At 39.9% G+C, this 18547-nt stretch overlaps 1 protein-coding gene across 5 annotated transcripts in view; it reads left to right on the forward strand.

Moving 5' to 3' along the window:
* The window catches only part of OSBPL1A (oxysterol binding protein like 1A), a 230981-nt gene that overhangs the window by 81160 nt on the left and 131274 nt on the right, over positions 1-18547 (forward strand). For all 5 annotated transcript variants that reach the window (XM_070361859.1, XM_070361857.1, XM_070361856.1 and 2 more), the window contains one exon: positions 3934-4015. In XM_070361859.1, coding sequence (XP_070217960.1) covers positions 3934-4015 — 82 coding nt within the window. The remainder of the gene's footprint in view (positions 1-3933; positions 4016-18547) is intronic.

The raw sequence follows: 18547 nt of genomic DNA on the forward strand, positions 1-18547 counted from the left end.
ATGCTGGGATCGATTGAAGGCGGGAGAAGGGGACAACAGAGTATGAGATGGTTGGATGGTATCACTGACTCGATGGACATGAGCTTGAGCAATCTCCGGGAGTTGGTAATGGGCAGGGAGGCCTGTCATGCTGCAGTCCATGGGGTCACAAAGAGTCAGACATGACTGAGTGACTTAACTGAGAAAGTGCTCAATAGTCACATGCGGCTGTCACCTTGGACAATGCAGATATAGAGTGTTTCCATCATCATAGAAAGTTCTTTTGGATCAAACTGAGATGGGTGCTTACATTTGGGGTGGCACTAGGATAGCGGGGGTTTTATTCATTGAGGATCTCTTGATTCTTACAGGCTCTGAACTATACCTGTGTTATAAGAAGTAATGAACAGATGATGCTAAATTTTAAACATATGAGAAAGTGATATCAGACTTTCTTGACTGACGAGTAAATGATTCCTAATTAAAGTGAATGTAGGAAGATGAGTGTACATCAGCTCAAAGCTGATAGAGTGGTACCCATACAAGAAATCAAGCATATATATATATATACACTCCATATATATATATATGGAGTATGAAGTTATCCTTGAAGTGGATTTGGCTGGAGTTTGGAAAGTTTGGAGATGAGTATGGGGCTCCAGGGCTCAGGATGCTGGCTGTTGTCTGCAGAGGAAGGTTATCTGGATTCTACAATCCAATATTTTTAAAGTTTAATGTTATTAAGGTACAATTTTTATGTAATAAAATGAGGGCATTGTAGTGTCTTAAGTTTAATATGTTTTGACAAATACCCTGTGCAGCCGTCCCTCCTATCCAGGTGTGGAATGTTTTCATCACCGCAAAAAGATCTCCATTCCCCTTCCAGACAGTGCTCTCTACACTGTCTCGGGCAGCCACTGAGCTGCTCTGTCATCACGGTCTTTGTCAGCTTTGTCCACTCTAGGATTCCAGCTACATGGAATCACACCATATGTCTCTGGTGGCTATCATCGTTCACCCACAATGTTGTGTGTATCAGTAGTTTCTTTTTATCGATGTTGGAAGGCAGTCTGCTTTGATCCTTTTTCAAAATTGAGGTGTAATTGATTTACAGTGTTGTGTTAGTTTCTGATGTACATCAGTGATTCAGTTATCCATACATACTTTTTCTTACTGTTTTCCATTATGGTTTAATATAGGATATTGAATATAGTTGCCTGTGCTGTACAGTAGGACCTTATTTTTTATTTTATATATAGTAATTTATATCTGCTTATGCTTCAGCTCTCAATTAACCAACTATGGGATTGTCTGTATGTGGCAAATAGGCTGAAATTCATGACCTCTCTGCTATCCCAGCCACTCCTCCGTAGATACCTACTCCTTTGATACACAGTTTTGAACTGTCTCCTATGTCAGGATGGACAAAGCAGTTTAACATCAACTTAAAACCAACAGCAGAACTCTGGATGGGAAGAAGTAGCAGCAGGAGACCTGCGTGGGGCCCAGCTGCTCACCCGGGCGTCTGCCACCCTCTGTGGCCGAGGTCTGTGGGTGTGCTCCTGTTCTTGGGCTCTGTGCCCAGGTATCCTGGGTATAAAATACTGTCACACTTCAGCTATTAGAATACTGCTTGCATGGGAGCTCATTTAAGTAGGGTCAATAAAAATGGAAACCTAAGGAGTCCCCGACATAAGGTGCGTGGCATGGAAGTCAGTGAGACACTACGCTGGGCTCTGCGATGAACGAATGAACATTAACCTTCCTCAATCCCTGGTGGCTCCGACGGTAAAGAATCTGCCTACAATGCAGGAAACCCGGGCTCGATCCCTGGGTCGGAAAGATCCCCTGGAGAAGGAAATGGCAACCCACTCCAGTATTCCTGCCTGGAGAATTCCATGGACAGATGTGGGCTACAGTCTGTGGGGGTGGCAAAGAGTCGGACATGACTGAGACTGAGTGCACACACACTATTAGATTTTCCGGTTTTTGTACTGCAACCAATAGCCACTAAGAGGAACTGATAACAAATTGGAGAATGTGGATTTTTAAAAATTGTGTTTATAACTACTGCTGCTTCTTAGCATCAATTAAACGACATTAATTGTTTAGAATAGCAGATACCTGTTTGTATACAACTATGAAACAGCATGTGTAGATGGAATCTTCTCCAGCTTACCTACTGTGTAACTCTTAAGTAAATTGTGGATCAGGGTAAGATTTTTACTGTTAGAGATGCTGAAGGATGATGAATATAGTTCAAGTATTTGAGGATGATGCAGGAGAATGTTTCTTGTCTTTAATTGTAACCACAGGAACTATGATTATAGATTCACAGTCTGCAAATGAAGCTCTTGTTTGCTTTTGTGCACCCAGCTAACTTTTCAGCATAGAAAAAAAAGAGACAGAAAACAGTAGTATTGATGCACATGGGTAGGGGTATTAAATATGTATAGAGTGAAATGACAATTTTCTATAAATAAATTATGAGTGATACATTTGGTTGTGTGGTACATGTTTTCAGTGGCCCCTGATCGACTTTTTTCTTGCCTTAAATGTGTATTTAAAGACTGTGTCTGAAAGAATTACCCAGCATATCGTTTCTGTTTCTGTGGTGGCACAGAAAGGTATTGGCACAGTGTAGGTATTCTTCCTATCTCCCCCTGCAAAAAATGAACCGCATTTTTATGTTGTTGGAGCTCTCAAAATGGAGTAATGTACATTTTAAAGAGAACATTGCCTGTCACGAATGTGGTACCGTGATTAATTCCGCTGGGGTTGAGCTGAGTTGAACCACTGAAAGATTTATCAGGTGGGGAGCATGCGTACCTGTATCACCTTGGCACGTAGGTCTGATTTAGGGGGAGTAAAAATGTTGGGTGATGAGCCAATTGATGTTAGGAGTACAAAGTAGAGAAGATTCATGCGTGCGTGCTCAGTCATGCCCGACTCTTTGCCGCGCCTTGGACAGTAGCCCACCAGGCTCCTCTGTCCATGGGATTCTCCAGGTAAGAATACTGGAATGGATTGGCATTTCCTTCTCTAGGGGATCTTCTCAATCCAGGGATCAAACCCTGGTCTTCTGCTTGGCAGACAGATTCTTTACCACTGAGCAACCAGAGAAGAATTCATAGGCTTAATGTATTACTCAACCTACAACAGTATGATAATCTTGATAAGCTCAAGGTTCTCAGAATATTTTCTTATTGCCATAACCAGCCAACTTTACAATGATGATTTTCTTGCTTCTTATTCTTGCTTCTTAGTTTCCTTTAAAGGGAAACTAAAAAAAACTTATTTCAGAATTACAGATTTATCTGATTTTTCATTTTTGGACTTACGAATCTATACTAAGATGGGATGCAGTTTACATCATGAAACTCTGTTTTTCTTTTAGGGATCTAAATATGTAGAAATTTCCGATTACACGGAAGACTGCTTTACCTTATTTTTATAAGCTTTCACTGACTGAAAAAATGTCCTGCTGGTCTGATTATGTGGGGGCTGTGCTCACTTAGATTTGCTGAATGAAAATCCGGTTGTGGTTTCCAAATGTTACTACCATCTGGATTTTTTCAAACAAAAACAATTTCTAAAAGATATTCTTAATGAGTGCATTTTATAATTTCTCGATGAATTTAACAAGCCTACTAAGTGTGAATAAATCAAATCTCAGATATATATTGTGTAATGAGTTATTAGAAGTAATTGATACAGTTGTGTAGTATCTTGACATGTTGAATGTATTTAAAATTTAGAAGATTTTTTTATTAATCTGTACATGGTTATGTTCAGTTTCTAAGGTGATTTTCTCTCACCCTTTTCTCTCTGTTAGGAACATGTCTCGATTATTACAGTATATCAACCTGTGAGATAAAAAGTTTCAATGGCAATATTAAAGCATATGTACTGTAAAAATCCTGTATTTAACTTTTCTTTTGTTTTCTTTTCCAGAAAGCACAGATATGCCAACAGAGACTAGATAAAGAAATTTCCAACTTTCTCAAGATGATCAAGGAGGGTGACATGGCTCAAGGTAAAAAGAAGTAAAACCCCACTCTTTAAGACACCCATCATCATAGATGTTCATCCTTTGGTTGGTTATACATTACAGATAATTTTTGGTTTTGAATTCAGAATTGTATTTGAAAAACAAAGTTAACCTTCTGGGGCTGTAATTCATTTTGGCTATGGAGTGAGAGCTCTATTTACGAATCCCAGAAGACTTGGGTTTTGGAGTCAAATTGTCTTAGATTTGAATCCTTGTTCTGCCACTTGTTACTTTTAAGCGGGACAGTTAATTTCTCAGAGGTTTAGTTTCCCTGCCTATAAAATGAAGGGGTTGGCAGTTCCCAGACCTTGGTCTTTTGCCATTCTGTGAATGTATACATGAACTTGTCTAATTATTAATCTCCTTTTTAAAAGTAAATTTTTATACCTTTACTCTTCTTTAGTTATGAATTACCAAGAGTTAATTATAAGTACTCCAGCAATCAAAATACAACCCAATGCAAAATACAAAAATCCCAATATAAAATCCAATATGCAAATTAGGTTTTGAGAAAAAATTGATTACTTTGTAAATTAAACAGTAATCCTGTGCCTTAGACTTGAGACTTTTAACAGTTGCTTTAGACTTTAGCTCTGATATGTTTGTAAATAACTCCACTAAAATTTAATCAACTTAGTTGTCTATGAGATTATGACTATATCAATTTTAATAATGATCTAGTTTTGTATGTGCCCAGGAAAGGTGAAGGTATGTTGATATCAGAATAAACTGAGCATAAAAGTTCTGTATCTGTCCAGATGTACCTCAGGCATCACTTTGCTTCAGTTCAACAAACACTTATTTATATGAGTGATGACAGCTTGGGAAGGATAGCAGTCATTTTGATTATTAACTGCTAGCTGGAATATTTTATTACTTATGCTGTTTATGCTCAGTGGGCTTTTAAATAATAACAGCTTCATTATATTTAATTCACATAAGCCTAGAATTCCCCTATGTGGAGTGTATCAGTGGCTTTTAGTATGGTCACAGACTTATGCAACTATGACTATTTATGGGCTTTTAAAATACCATCCTCACCAAGAATCATCTAAACTCAGCTGAGACACTAACAACATTTAAAAGATACAGAAACTGTGCAGAGTGAGGTGAAATGTAAAGATTATTTTTTTTCATCTGGACCAAAGTAAGAAATTATATCAGAACTACAACCAAATTGTTTTTTTTTTTTTTTTTTTCTTCTTTTGAACCTTGAGACAGATGTCTTGGTTCAGGTCACCTGTATGACTTGCCACTCATAATAATGGCATGCATGTATGTCTTAGAGACATACATGGTATTCAGTACCAAGAGTGCGTTCACTTTGCACAGTGACGTCTGGGAAACTTTGAAAAATATTTGTGATTTGACAGTGCTACTTCATGTATCTGCAGTAAAAGTCAGTGGGTTTATACATGGACGATTATGGACATTATTTTCTGAAAGACTGGTGTAGGTAAATAGAACAACACAGGATCAGAAATAGAGTAGAGATAATTTCATGAATGGAGTTAGAGCTTTGAAGGTAACTGAGTCTGCTCTTAATGCCAGTGGATTGTACAGAGTAACCGGCACATGGGCTTTATTAAAGGAAGCTGATAGATACACATCCTACTCTAAACTGCCTACGTAGTTTTCCAGTGACATCTCAAGAGGAAAAACTAAAATGTTTGTGGACGGAATCCAGATCTTGTGGTTGGGATTGTCAGTTGGTTTACGTTTTGGTACAAAACTGTATGAATGTGAACTTTTAAGACTCCCACCCTCTTTCTTACTGCATCTTCTATGGTACACATTCCGCTCCGTGCTGCCTGCGTCCAGATCACTGCAGCGCCTGCCCTTTACTCTCCCTGCCTTCTGGGAACCACCCCCCCCCCACACCCTCTGCATTCCATGCTTAAAGGGGGTTGAGTCAGAAGGCTTTCAGGAACTCTTCCAATTCAAATGCTGTGAAGTACTGCATTATTGCTGCCAGATTCATTTTAGAAACTTACCGTTTAAAAATGATTATAAATGTGTTTTTTTTTTTTTTGGCCTGAGAAAATCTTTTAAGTGTCCTTGAAACTGCAGAATAAAATACAAACTTTTTATCTTGGCATTTAAGGATGTTCTTAACCTGATTTTTTAGCTTTATTTACAGTTCTTCTCCCCATGATCCCTGTGAACACTTTTGACCAAACACTGTGTCTCTTGGTCCTCTGTTAAAGTAATGCTTTTGTTTTCATGTGTGTGTTAGTCATTCAGTTGTGTCTGACTCTCTGTGACCCCCATGGACTCTAGCCCATCAGGCTCCTTTGTCCATGGGCTCCAGGCAAGAATGCTGGAGTGGGTTAGCCGTTTCCTTCTCCAGGGGATCTTCCCAACGCAGGGATTGAACCCTGGTCTCCCACATTGCAGGCAGACTCTTTACTATCTGAGCCACTGTCGTTTTCATGAGTGGACCTTAAGCCTAATTTCCATCTGGATTAATACCAAAGTTACGTATCTGACATGGACAACACATCGTTCAAGGTGTAAAGGATGCAGTACTGAAATTGCTACAATTTGATCTTTACCAAAAGCCTGGTTGCAAAAATGAATAAAATCACTCAAACTTATAAAACTTTTGGAAGACTTCCCGAAGGCCATGTAGTCAATCTGTTCTACCCGACAACTCTAAATTTACCCTTAGGTGTAATAGCCAGGTTTTGACCATTGTAAATAATGTATGGTACACTTATATTTGACCACATCACTTTATTACCATAGAATTCTGGGCAATGAGATTATGGGTGAAAATATATTAATGTTTTTGAACCTATTGATACATACTTATAAGTAACTTTCCAAAAAAGATACATTACTTTACAGGCCAAGTTTAATGCATGCACTTTATTGCTAACTGTGTATAGTAAATCCTTGATTGAAGACATTATCATGTTGTCAGTTACCGAAAAGAAGAAGTCTTGAAAAGCGCTTTTGTTCAACCCACTTACAACTTTAGTCAAAGTCCTGGACTTTGAGTAAGGATTCTTACCACCCCTTCACTGTTGCCATACCAGTCCAAGCCACCCTCATCTCCTTCGTGTGCTATTAAAAACAGCCTCCTGACTCAATTCCCACCTGTGTCCCTACAGTCCCTGCCCCAGGGATCCTTCTAAAGCATTAGCGGGTTGATACTCTTAGCTCAAAACACCCCTTTGCTTCCATGTCTTCTCACTTAGAGACAAAGATGAAGCCCTTCTAATGATCTACTCCTTCTAATGATCTACAGAGTCTCCCTGTCCTGTCTCACCTCTCTGTCCTCCTCTCCTGCCTGCCTCTCTGCAGCCTCACTGGCCTTACTCTTCCTTAAAGCTGCCTGGGTGTGCTGGCCCTTCTGCCTGGAAGGCTTTTCTCCAGGACTTTCCCTGACCCCCGCTCCCCTTGCTCCAGCAGAACCTTGCTTGATGCCCTGGGCCCTTGATCACTATCAACTTTAGAAGCATTCTTAGGGCTTCTTTGCCCTTGGCCCTCTGATTGGCTCCAGCTGACAGAGACTTTGTCAGGAGATGGGGTAGGGTGGGAGGAGGGGTAGGTTGGGGTCACCTGGCTCCCTCCGGCATGACTGTGGTCTGCCTGTGGCTGGACTCCCCTCTTGATGGGCCCAGGGCTCTTTCTGCCATGATGTTATTGATACCAAGTCCTGTCTCAATGTCCGACTCGGACTCTCTGCATCTCCAGCCATGCGTTGTTCTTCTTTGTCACTTACCAACCTTCGTGTGTGTGTGTGTGTGTGTGTGTGTGTGTGTAGTTGACTGTCTACCTCTCCTGTTGGAATATAAACTCCATGAAGGGAGGAACTTTGTTTTATTCACTGATTATCTTCAGCACCTAAACTATGTGCATAGCACATAGTAGGCGCTTGTGTTCCCTTGGCCCTTGTCCAACCTCCCCTCCCCCTTCCACACACACACACACACACATTTTGAGTGAATGAAATGAGTAACATATTTAGCTAATAAATTTATAATATTTCTGTTGAATTTGGGGAGATACAAGTACTACATTTGTTCTGTCAAGTTATTGAGTATACAGATCATACAATTCAGTGAAATCTTTTTTTTTCCACTTTATTTATTTACTTGTTTGGAGGGTAATTACTTTACAATATTGTATTGGTTTTGCCATACATTGACTTGAATCTGCCACAGGTATACATGTGTTCCCCATCCTGAACCCCGCTCCCACCTCCCTCCCCATCCCATCCCTCTGGGTCATCCCAGTGCACCAGCCCTGAGCATCCTGTATCATGCATCGAATCTGGGCTGGCAATCTGTTTCACATATGATAATATACATGTTTCAATGCCATTCTCCCAAATCACCCCACCCTCGCCCTCTCCCACAGAGTCCAAAAGACTGTTCTATACATCTGTGTCTCTTTTGCTGTCTCGCATACAGGGTTATTGTTACCATCTTTCTAAATTCCATATATATGCGTTAGTATACTATATTGGTATTTTTCTTTCTGGCTTACTTCACTCTGTATAATAGGCTCCAGTTTCATCCACCTCATTAGAACTGATTCAAATGTATTCTTTTTAATGGCTGAGTAATACTCCATTGTGTATATGTACCACAGCTTTCTTATCCATTCGTCTGCTGATGGAGATCTAGGTTGCTTCCATGTCCTGGCTATTATAAACAGTGCTGCGATGAACATTGGGGTACACGTGTCTCTTTCAGTTCTGGTTTCCTCGGTGTGTATGCCCAGCAGTGGGATTGCTGGGTCATATGGCAGTTCTATTTCCAGTTTTTTAAGGAATCTACACACTGTTCTCCATAGTGGCTGTACTAGTTTGCATTCCCACCAACAGTGTAAGAGGGTTCCCTTTTCTCTATACCCTCTCCAGTATTTACTGCTTGTAGACTTTTGGATAGCAGCCATTCTGACTGATGTGAAATGGTACCTCATTGTGGTTTTGATTTGCATTTCTCTAATAATGAGTGATGTTGAGCATCTTTTCATGTGTTTGTTAGCCATCTGTATGTCTTCTTTGGAGAAATGTCTGTTTAGTTCTTTGGTGCATTTTTTGATTGGGTCATTTATTTTTCTGGAATTAAGCTGCAGGAGTTGCTTGTATATTTTTGAGATTAGCCCTTTGTCAGTTGCTTCATTTACTATTATTTTCTCCCATTCTGAAGGCTGTCTTTCCAGCAGACAAAAGCCCACTTCCAGCAAACTAAAGCCCAGGACCAGACGGCTTCACAGCTGAATTGTACCAAAAATTTAGAGAAGAGTTAACACCTATCCTACTCAAACTCTTCCAGAAAATTGCAGAGGAAGGTAAACTTCCAAACTCATTCTATGAGGCCACCATCACCCTAATACCAAAACCTGACAAAGATGCCACAAAAAAAGAAAACTACAGAACAGTATCACTGATGAACATAGATGCAAAAATCCTTAACAAAATTCTAGCAAACAGAATCCAACAACATATTAAAAAGATCATACACCATGACCAAGTGGGCTTTATCCCAGAAATGCAAGGATTCTTCAATATCCGCAAATCAATCAATGTAATACACCACATTAACAAATTGAAAAATAAAAACCATATGATTATCTCAATAGATGCAGAGAAAGCCTTTGACAAAATTCAACATTAATTTATGATAAAAACCCTCCAGAAAGCAGGAATAGAAGGAACATACCTCAACATAATAAAAACTATATATGACAAACCCACAGCAAACATTATCCTCAATGGTGAAAAATTGAAAGCATTTCCCCTAAAGTCAGGAACAAGACAAGGATGCCCACTCTCACCACTACTATTCAACATAGTTTTGGAAGTTTTGGCCACAGGAGTCAGAGCAGAAAAAGAAATAAAAGGAATCCAGATTGGATTCCTCCAGAAGAAGTAAAACTCTCACTGTTTACAGATGACATAATCCTCTACATAGAAAACCCTAAAGACTCCACCAGAAAATTACTAGAGCTAATCAATAAATATAGTAGAGTTGCAGGATATAAAATCAACACACAGAAATCCCTTGTATTCCTATACACTAACAATGAGAAAACAGAGGAATTGAATTAAGGAAACAATTCCATTCACCATTGCAATGAAAAGAATAAAATACTTAGGAATATATCTACCTAAAGAAACAAAAGACCTATATATAGAAAACTATAAAACACTGGTGAAAGAAATCAGTGAAATCTTGTAGGAACTTAAAGAGGGAAGAAACTGTCAGCCCTCCCCTTGGGAGCAGTTTGCATTCTTTAACAGATGGGGTTTCCACAGTCAATGCCATTGGTTTTTATATCGGATTCTTCTCTGGATTCAGTGGTTTTCCTGAGACAAACCTTTGAATAGTTCTTTTCACTAGGGATCTGTGAGTAGCAAACTTTCCCTCTCATCTAAATCTTTATTTGACCTCCGCTGGGTTAGTTACTGTCCATTAGTTGTTTTTTTTTTTTTTTTAATATATAATTTTATTTAGTTTTTACTTTTGGCTATGGGTCTTTTGTTGCTGAGTGGGCTTTTCTCTAGGTGTGGCAAGCAGGGGCTACTCTCTGGGTATGGTCTCAGGCTTCTCAGTGTGGTGGCTTCTCTTGTGGGGGGCACAGGCTCTGGGGTGCACAGGCTTCAGTAGCTGTGGCACGTAGGCTTGGTAGTCTTGCCTTCTGGGCTTAGTTGCTCCTCAACATGTGGGATCTTCCCAGATCAGGGATCAAACCCCCTGTTTCCTTAATTGGCGGGCAGATTCTTTATCGCTGAACCTCCAGGGAAGCCCCTCCATTAGTGTTTTGAAGATGCAATTCCAATTTCTTCTGGCTTCTAACATTCTAATGATGATTCTTTGATAGGCTCTTTTTTTTTTTCTTTTTAAAGTTCTCTTATTGCTTTTCAGGAGAAGGCAATGGCACCCCACTCCAGTACTCTTGCTTGGAAAATCCCATGGACGGAGGAGCCTGTTAGGCTGCAATCCATGGGGTCACTAAGAGTCGGACACGACTGAGCGACTTCGCTTTCACTTTTCACTTTCATACACTGGAGAAGGAAATAGCAACACACTCCAGTGTTCTTGCCTGGAGAATCCCAGGGATGGGAGAGCCTGGTGGGCTGCTGTCTATGGGGTGGCACAGAGTCGGACACGACTGAAGTGACTTAGCATAGCATTGCTTTTCAAAGATCTCCCCTTTGTCTTTGTCGTTTTGCAGTTTTAAAGTGTCTTACGTTTGCTCTTTGAGACTGTGTTTAATTCAAAGACTCGTTCACTCCTCCTTCAGTCTAGGAAAGTTCTTTGTTGTCACTTCACACTTTACTTCTTCATTCCTTCTCTTCCGCAGAAACTTCTTGGGAGGCTTCTTATTTTATCCCCCATCTCTTAGTGTCTCATTCTGTTTCTATTTTTTCTGTGTTGTATTCTGAGTAATTTCCTCAGATCTACTTTCTAGTTTCAGTTTCTTTCTCAATTTGATCTAGTTGGTCTGTTTAGCCCTCTGACTTTCTAATCCTAAAGGACTGTATTTCATCATTGTAGAAATTCTAGGTGGTGGTTTTAAAAGTTTTTATTTTTTTCCATAGAGGACTGCTCTTCCATAGTACATATATTTCTAACTTTATTGCTAATAATTTTAAATATATAAAACTAAGCCCTTTTCAGTGTGTTCTTATGTCTCAAGCTGTTGGTGGAGCCGGTTCTTTGGTTTTGTTGGCTGACTGTCCCTTGGAATGGATTGTTTGCTTCACTTTGGATTTTAACTTTTCATTGAGAGTATGTTTTTCCTCCTTCTGGATTATGGAACTGTCCCTTCACAGTAGTTTTGTTTCTGTTGAGGATGTAATCATTTTAAAATCGGATTGCCTACTAAATGTGGTACAAGCTAGGGATTTCTGTTTTTCATGATGCCCACCCAGAGCACTGGTAGGAAATGCCCTTCTTCACTGCTGCCCTGCCCATTTCTGTTTTTTCTGGGGATCCAGCCCTTTACAAGGCCTTGCTCTGCTTGGTAAGATCAGAGCCGCATCTCCCTTCACGAGGATGTGAAGGAGCAGCTCTCAGCTCCCCCACTTTGTCCAGCTGACCTCTGACCCCCCAGGGCTTGGCCTTCCCCATTGCACCTCTGCCTGTTCCTGTTCTGTCAGCCTTGACTTCTCTGTTGGTTTCCAGCATATCTGGGATTTTGTTCTTTCCAACTCTGATATATATTATATTATTACTATTATTTTATCAGCATCTTTATGGGTTTGGGTTGGAAGGATGTTTCCTCATCATTGTAGTCAGCTAGGTACCACAAGTGTCCCATGCACTTTCTAATGTGAAATATGTCAGTAATGCACAAATTGTATTATCCAGAATACACGCACATATAGCCCTTTTTGTGTGTGCATTGTTTTGTGTACTTTTCATATATTTACTCGTTTTTAAAAAATATTTATTGATTTGGCTGTCCCAGGTCTTAGTTGTGGCACGGAAACTCTTAGTTGCAGCGTATGGAATCTAGTTCCCTCACCAAGGATCGAACCTGGGCCCCCTCCATTGGGAGCGTGGAGTCATAGCCACTGGACCATCAGGGAAGTCCTTATATTAACTCTTTTATTCCTTATGACAACCCAGTGTTAGTGTATGACTATTATGTCCATTTTATAAATAAGCTAACGGAGGCACAGAGAGCTTACGTAACTTGTCTTGGGTCATACAGTTAGTAAAAACCAGACAGAGTTTGATCCTAGGCAGCCTGGCTGCAGAGACTGCTCTTCACCAGTAAAGAACCTGGACTAAATAAAAAATTCTGTATTTCCTTCTAAACTTTTGATCTGTGAGCTAGAAAAGGTTACAGATTTTCATGCCTAGATCTGCATCTACAGTGAAAGGTAGAACTCATTGAGGACAGTCACTTGGCTGCTGCAGCTGAGGTATTGTTCCAGTCCTTAAGGTCTCCCGTTCAGAAGTTCAAGGGGACAGTGGAATTGAAGCAGGGCCAAAGTCTCCAACTCACAACAAAAAAAATCCTTTGTAATTTTTCTGTCAATTATTGTTATTATTTTTTTCCTCTTCTCTTGTCCTGAGGTTCTTTCCGGTATTTCTCATCTCAGAGAACACATCTCCATTTGATACGCTTTCCCAAGCCCAAGCCTTGGAGTCATCTTAACCTTGGAGTGCATCCTTGCAGCGATGCGCATCCTGTGTCTTCCTGTATCTCTCCTTGTCCCTTTCTCTGTTCCTCTGTCCCTGCGCTGACACTGGCCACAGCCATCCTGCCTGTAGGTTGCAGCTCTTCTCATCTGGCCATGCTGCCTCCAGGGAGTGTTGTACATTGTAGTTTGAGAGGTGCCTCTGTCCCTTGGACTGCAAGGAGATCCAACCAGTCCATTCTGAAGGAGATCAGCCCTGGGATTTCTTTGGAGGGAATGATGCTAAAGCTGAAACTCCAGTACTTTGGCCACCTCATGCAAAGAGCTGACTCATTGGAAAAGACTCTGATGCTGGGAGGGATTGGGGGCAGGAGGAGAAGGGGACGACCAAGGATGAGATGGCTGGATGGCATCACTGACTTGATGGACATGAGTCTCAGTGAACTCCAGGAGTTTGTGATGGACAGGGAGGCCTGGCGTGCTGCAATTCATGGGGTCGCAAAGAGTCGGACACAACTGAGCAACTGAACTGAACTCTAAACACAAATCAAGTCTTGAGACCTCAGTGCCTTAGTGAGTAATCGAACTCTACCTTGACCTGTGTCTCCTCACTTTAGCAATATCACCTCTCACCTCTTCCTTCCTCTTACTCAGAGTTCAGCAATGCTGAACTTTTCTCATGCCTTAGGGTCTTGTTCTCATCATGTGAAATACTAGCTTTTCCTCATCTTTTAAGTGTAGCTTCTAGAAACTTCTTGGCTTCTCTAAGACTAGCCTACAGGCTCTTACTTTGTGTTTCCAAATGACCCTCCAGCTCATTCGCATCACTGTACCTCTTTCTGTTTCCATTTCCCCCTCTGGGCAGACCTAGCTGCCTCAAGTCTCAGAAGGGGACAGAAGAACAAGCAAAAGTTCAAGCCACTACCTTTCCATCTGCCCAGGCCTGTAACATGGGGGCTTCCCTGATGGCTTAGTCGGTAAAGAATCCGCCTGCAATACAGGAGACCCGGGTTCCATCCCTGGGTCGGGAAAGTCCCCTGGAGAAGGGAATGGCAACCCACTCTTTCCAGTATTCTTGCCTGGGAAATCCCATGGACAGAGGAGCCTGGTGGGCTACAGTCCATAGGGTCACAAAAGAGTTGGACATGACTTAGTGACTAAAGCACCACCGGCACCACCCTGCTCTGAGAGCTGTCCCCGATCTCAGTAGGGACAGGGCACTGGGTGGAGGGCGGGCTGCTGTTCTGGTCCAGGCTTCCTTTCAAGCAGCCAGGTGGGAGGAGTCAGAGAGGAGACAAAGTGGTTATGAAACCGAGTGGCTTAGTACTCTTTCTTTGCCTAGTCCATGGGAGAAAACACCATCACTTTCTCTCTCCTCACCTTAATCACTGAGGCACAGACCTGACCAGCACTTCCCTCCTGACTTTGCTGGAGGCAGAGCTCCCTGGGTCACACGTGACTCTGTATCATTTGTTTTGTTGATTGGGTTTTCTCTTAAGATTACTCCCAAAAGGTTAGGAGCCACTGCCAGGGCAGTTTAGTCACGGGTGATGCAAATCCAGTTACAGCCTTTGGTGGAGATTTTAATCCAATTTTCCTCCTTTTCTTCTATTCACTCTTATTTGTAAGAGAATGCAAAATACATTTCATAGCTCTGCTGGCTTCTTCCTGATTTTGAACCCAAAAGGTCTTCCCAACTGGTGCTTTGTTAAATTAATTAATTTTAGTTTTTCTAACAAATATATGCTTTCCCTCTGACTACTCTAAAGACTCCCTCTGATCAATACTGTTCATTCAATAATAATTGTTTTACTTTCTGTTTTCCTTGCCAGACTGTATTGTAAGGACAGAAACTGTTTCTCAGTTACTTACTTACCCCTTTATCTCAAGCACCTGGAATGTAGTGCCTGCCACATGATAGCCACTCAATAAATGGTAGATGCAAATCCTCTTACCTCTCAAGTTCTCATTGATCATGATTCTGAGACTCTTCTTCTCAGAACCAGTATTTTCAGACCATCTGAAAATAATAGATATAGATATTTTAGATACATTTGTTTTATTGGGCATTGTGTTTAACAATAACAGACTTAGTCTTCAAGATCTGACCCAAGTACCATTACTTTTATCAAACTCCCCTTTATTATTGCATCCCATAATGGTAGCTCTTTTCTCTAAATGTGTGACATTTATGTGTGTATAGTTTGTTTGCTCTTTATATCTTGCAGCATCCCTGTTATGATCTTTTTATTCTTATTTAACTCATGATTTTAACTCATTTAACACATGCTGCTTGAATTATATATCTTATACTTCCGTTGCAACTAGTATAAATTTACAGATGTAGATACATAGATGAAATGCTCAGTGGTGCTTGTTTAGTGGGTGATTGATTTCAAGCTAATCATCTTAATTTGAACAAGAAATAGATAAATTTATATTTTTATATCTTACATGATGCCACCAATCTTGATTTTTTTTTTCAAGTTATGGTTTTATGTAGTAGAAGTTTTTTAGAAGAGTAGTTGATTTTTATGTCCAGAAATCTTTTTCTCCATTTTGGGGAGAGAGTATTGATTGTCTTGAGGGATTTATATAATTCCAATGGAGTATGAATCAATTTCAAAAATACCTTTTCTCATGCACATAGTCAGATACATTACATTTTCTGTTTTCCACCACAAGAGAAAAAATTGTCTTATTTTGATATTTTCTTTATTTCCTATGACCTTAGCTTTGTCACTAGATAGCTTTGGGACTATTTATTCTCAACTGTTTGTGTTTACTTAAAAACAAAACAAAACAAAAAACACTTAAGGCAACACTGTGTCCAAAAGGACTAGGGTGAGAGGGTGAGGAAATGCCATTCATCCAGTTTTTTCCTCTTTTAAATATCTTGTCCCCAATGATAGAAATATTTGAGTTAAATTGAAAAACAGACAAAAGAGATTTTCTTGTGCCTCAAGTAAAAAGAAAATGTAGTTTAAAATAGTACATTTATCCACCTGTGCTAATTAACCAACCTGTAGTAATATAAATGAAAATGTTTATGTCTTAAATATTTCTGGGGCTTCCCTGGTGGCTCAATTGGTAAAGAATCTGCCTGCAACGTGGGACACCCGCGTTCAATACTGGATCAGGAAGATCCCCTGGAGAAGGGAATGGCAACCCACTCCAGTATTCTTGCCTGGAGAATCCCATGGACAGAGGAGCCTGCTGGGCTACAGTCCATGGGATCGCAAAGAGACGGACACGACTGAGTGACTAACACTTTAGCTAAAATATAATAATTCTTCCGTTGTAAAATAAAATAACCCAGAGTGATTTGGATTTTCTATGCAAGTGAATGGAAATAAAATATTTTTTATTATTTTTCCTTATTCTTTTAATATTTGAGCCTTTTCTTTGTACAAGGTTTGGTGTACAGTATTTGGGGGGGCGGCGCGTTAAAGAGGTTTAGAGCTTACTGAGAATAGCAGCATACAGTGAGCATATGTACCATGTACATACGAGCAGAGTAGCAGAGCATGTGCAAAGGGCCTGAGTTCTTAGCAAGTGGATGTGGCTACATATGGAGTCCAGTAGAAGAGGTCGCCTCCCACAGTGATTTTTAAGGAAGGCTTCATGGGGAGAATGGCATTTGAACTTGACCTTAGGATTTTTTTTTTAGTTAAATGGAGAAACTTCTTAATATGAATAATTACTATTTCCAGTATTCACAGAAAAGGGAACATCGTTAACAAAAGTTTAGAAGTAGTAAAATAGGATCATATTTCTAGGAAAACAGATATTCCCGGGAAAATAGTCTGGCTGAAACTGACCATTTGTGGAATGATTTAAATGTTAATCTAAGGAGAGTAGACTTTTTCTGTATAAGGAGAACAATGGAGGTGTTCTGTATTAGGGTTTCGTTTAACAGCAAGAAACAAGCACTTCCCTACTAGTTTTAAAACTTACCCAATTAAAAATTGTACATTGTAATCATGGAAACGACAGATTGTGAGCTTTTTATACATGTCTCTAAAGTTAAGCTTTTCACATATAATCTTCCAGCATCTTTCCTGAGTTCAACAATATTTTTAGTACAAAAAATAACTTTTTCTCTCAAATTAACTGGTACTATTTAAGTGTCCAATCCTCAGGGTAGGCCAGATATGGTAACATACTGCCTTTTTGCATTTATTATAGCTCAGTCTCTGAATATTACTTGGCTAAAGCATATTTGCAGTGATTGCTACTTGGTAACTTTTCTAGAAGCTTAGCAGTTCTCCTTTATGTAATCAGTATGAGACATCATTGCATAAGAGGCATACTGGTGTCAACCAACTGGCCTTGATCCATAGCCCTGAACCAGTGTGTTTACCATAGTAAATGATTCCTACACTATCCCACCGTGCAGGTTAATATTAATTCTAGCATCTTGTTTGGACGCTAGATTGTCAGAGAAATTAGGTAACTTTTGACTATTTTGGACAGAAGAATTTGACATTCAATAAGAGATTCTTATAAAAACTTGTCTTAATATATATTTCTTGGAATACTTTTCGAAAGCTTGTTTAAAAATTTGTAAAGTGCCCCTGAAACTCATTGGAGAAAACCCTGATGCTGGGAAAGATTGAGGGCAAGAGGAGAATAGGGTGATAGAGGATGAGATGGTTGGATACTAACACTGACTCAACGGACCTGAGTTTGAGCAAACTCTGGGAGATAGAGAAGGACAGGGAAGCCCGGCGTGCTGCAGCTGATGCAGGCGCAAAGTGTCGGATACAACTTGGTGACTGAGCAACAACAGCAGTGAAATCTATTTTGACATTTAATGTTTTATGGAAATCAATAAGTATCTTAAGTGTGAGATATCTAAAACATAGACATAATTGGAGGTAATGATGGCATTTAATAAAAAGAAACATATCCACGAATGGACTGTGCTTCCGTTTCTCTGTCCTTTGTGCCATGAAGGTGAAAGATTACTAGATTACCCAGATAATTTACGGGAGGCAGAGGCTGTGTCTGTTTTTTCTTGTGCATCTCCTCACATCCCTCGTCCCCAGCGCTGTGTAAGACATCTGTTGAGGTACTATTTAAGTCACATGGCATCTAGCATATGGTACTCTTTTGCTATTTAGCAACTAAGTACAGAATAAATCTTCACAATGTGTATCAAAGATTGCAAAAGAAGTATGTAAAGTCAAATTTATCTTAGAATTTAGTAGTTTCCAAGTATTTGGGTGTCATTAATAATAGCAAACCCTAGGAAACTATCCCATGAGATGAAAAATATGATAAAATGTCATTTGGTCTTTATATCGATATGAATAAAAGACTGTTCTTGCTTCATTCACTATGATCTTTTCCTTTTATTGCATAGTTTTGCCTTATGAGTTTTAAGAAAGAATTTTTCCAAG

This window comes from Bos mutus, chromosome 24, assembly GCF_027580195.1.
Source record: "Bos mutus isolate GX-2022 chromosome 24, NWIPB_WYAK_1.1, whole genome shotgun sequence".
In the NCBI taxonomy this organism is placed as follows: Eukaryota; Metazoa; Chordata; class Mammalia; order Artiodactyla; family Bovidae; genus Bos; species Bos mutus.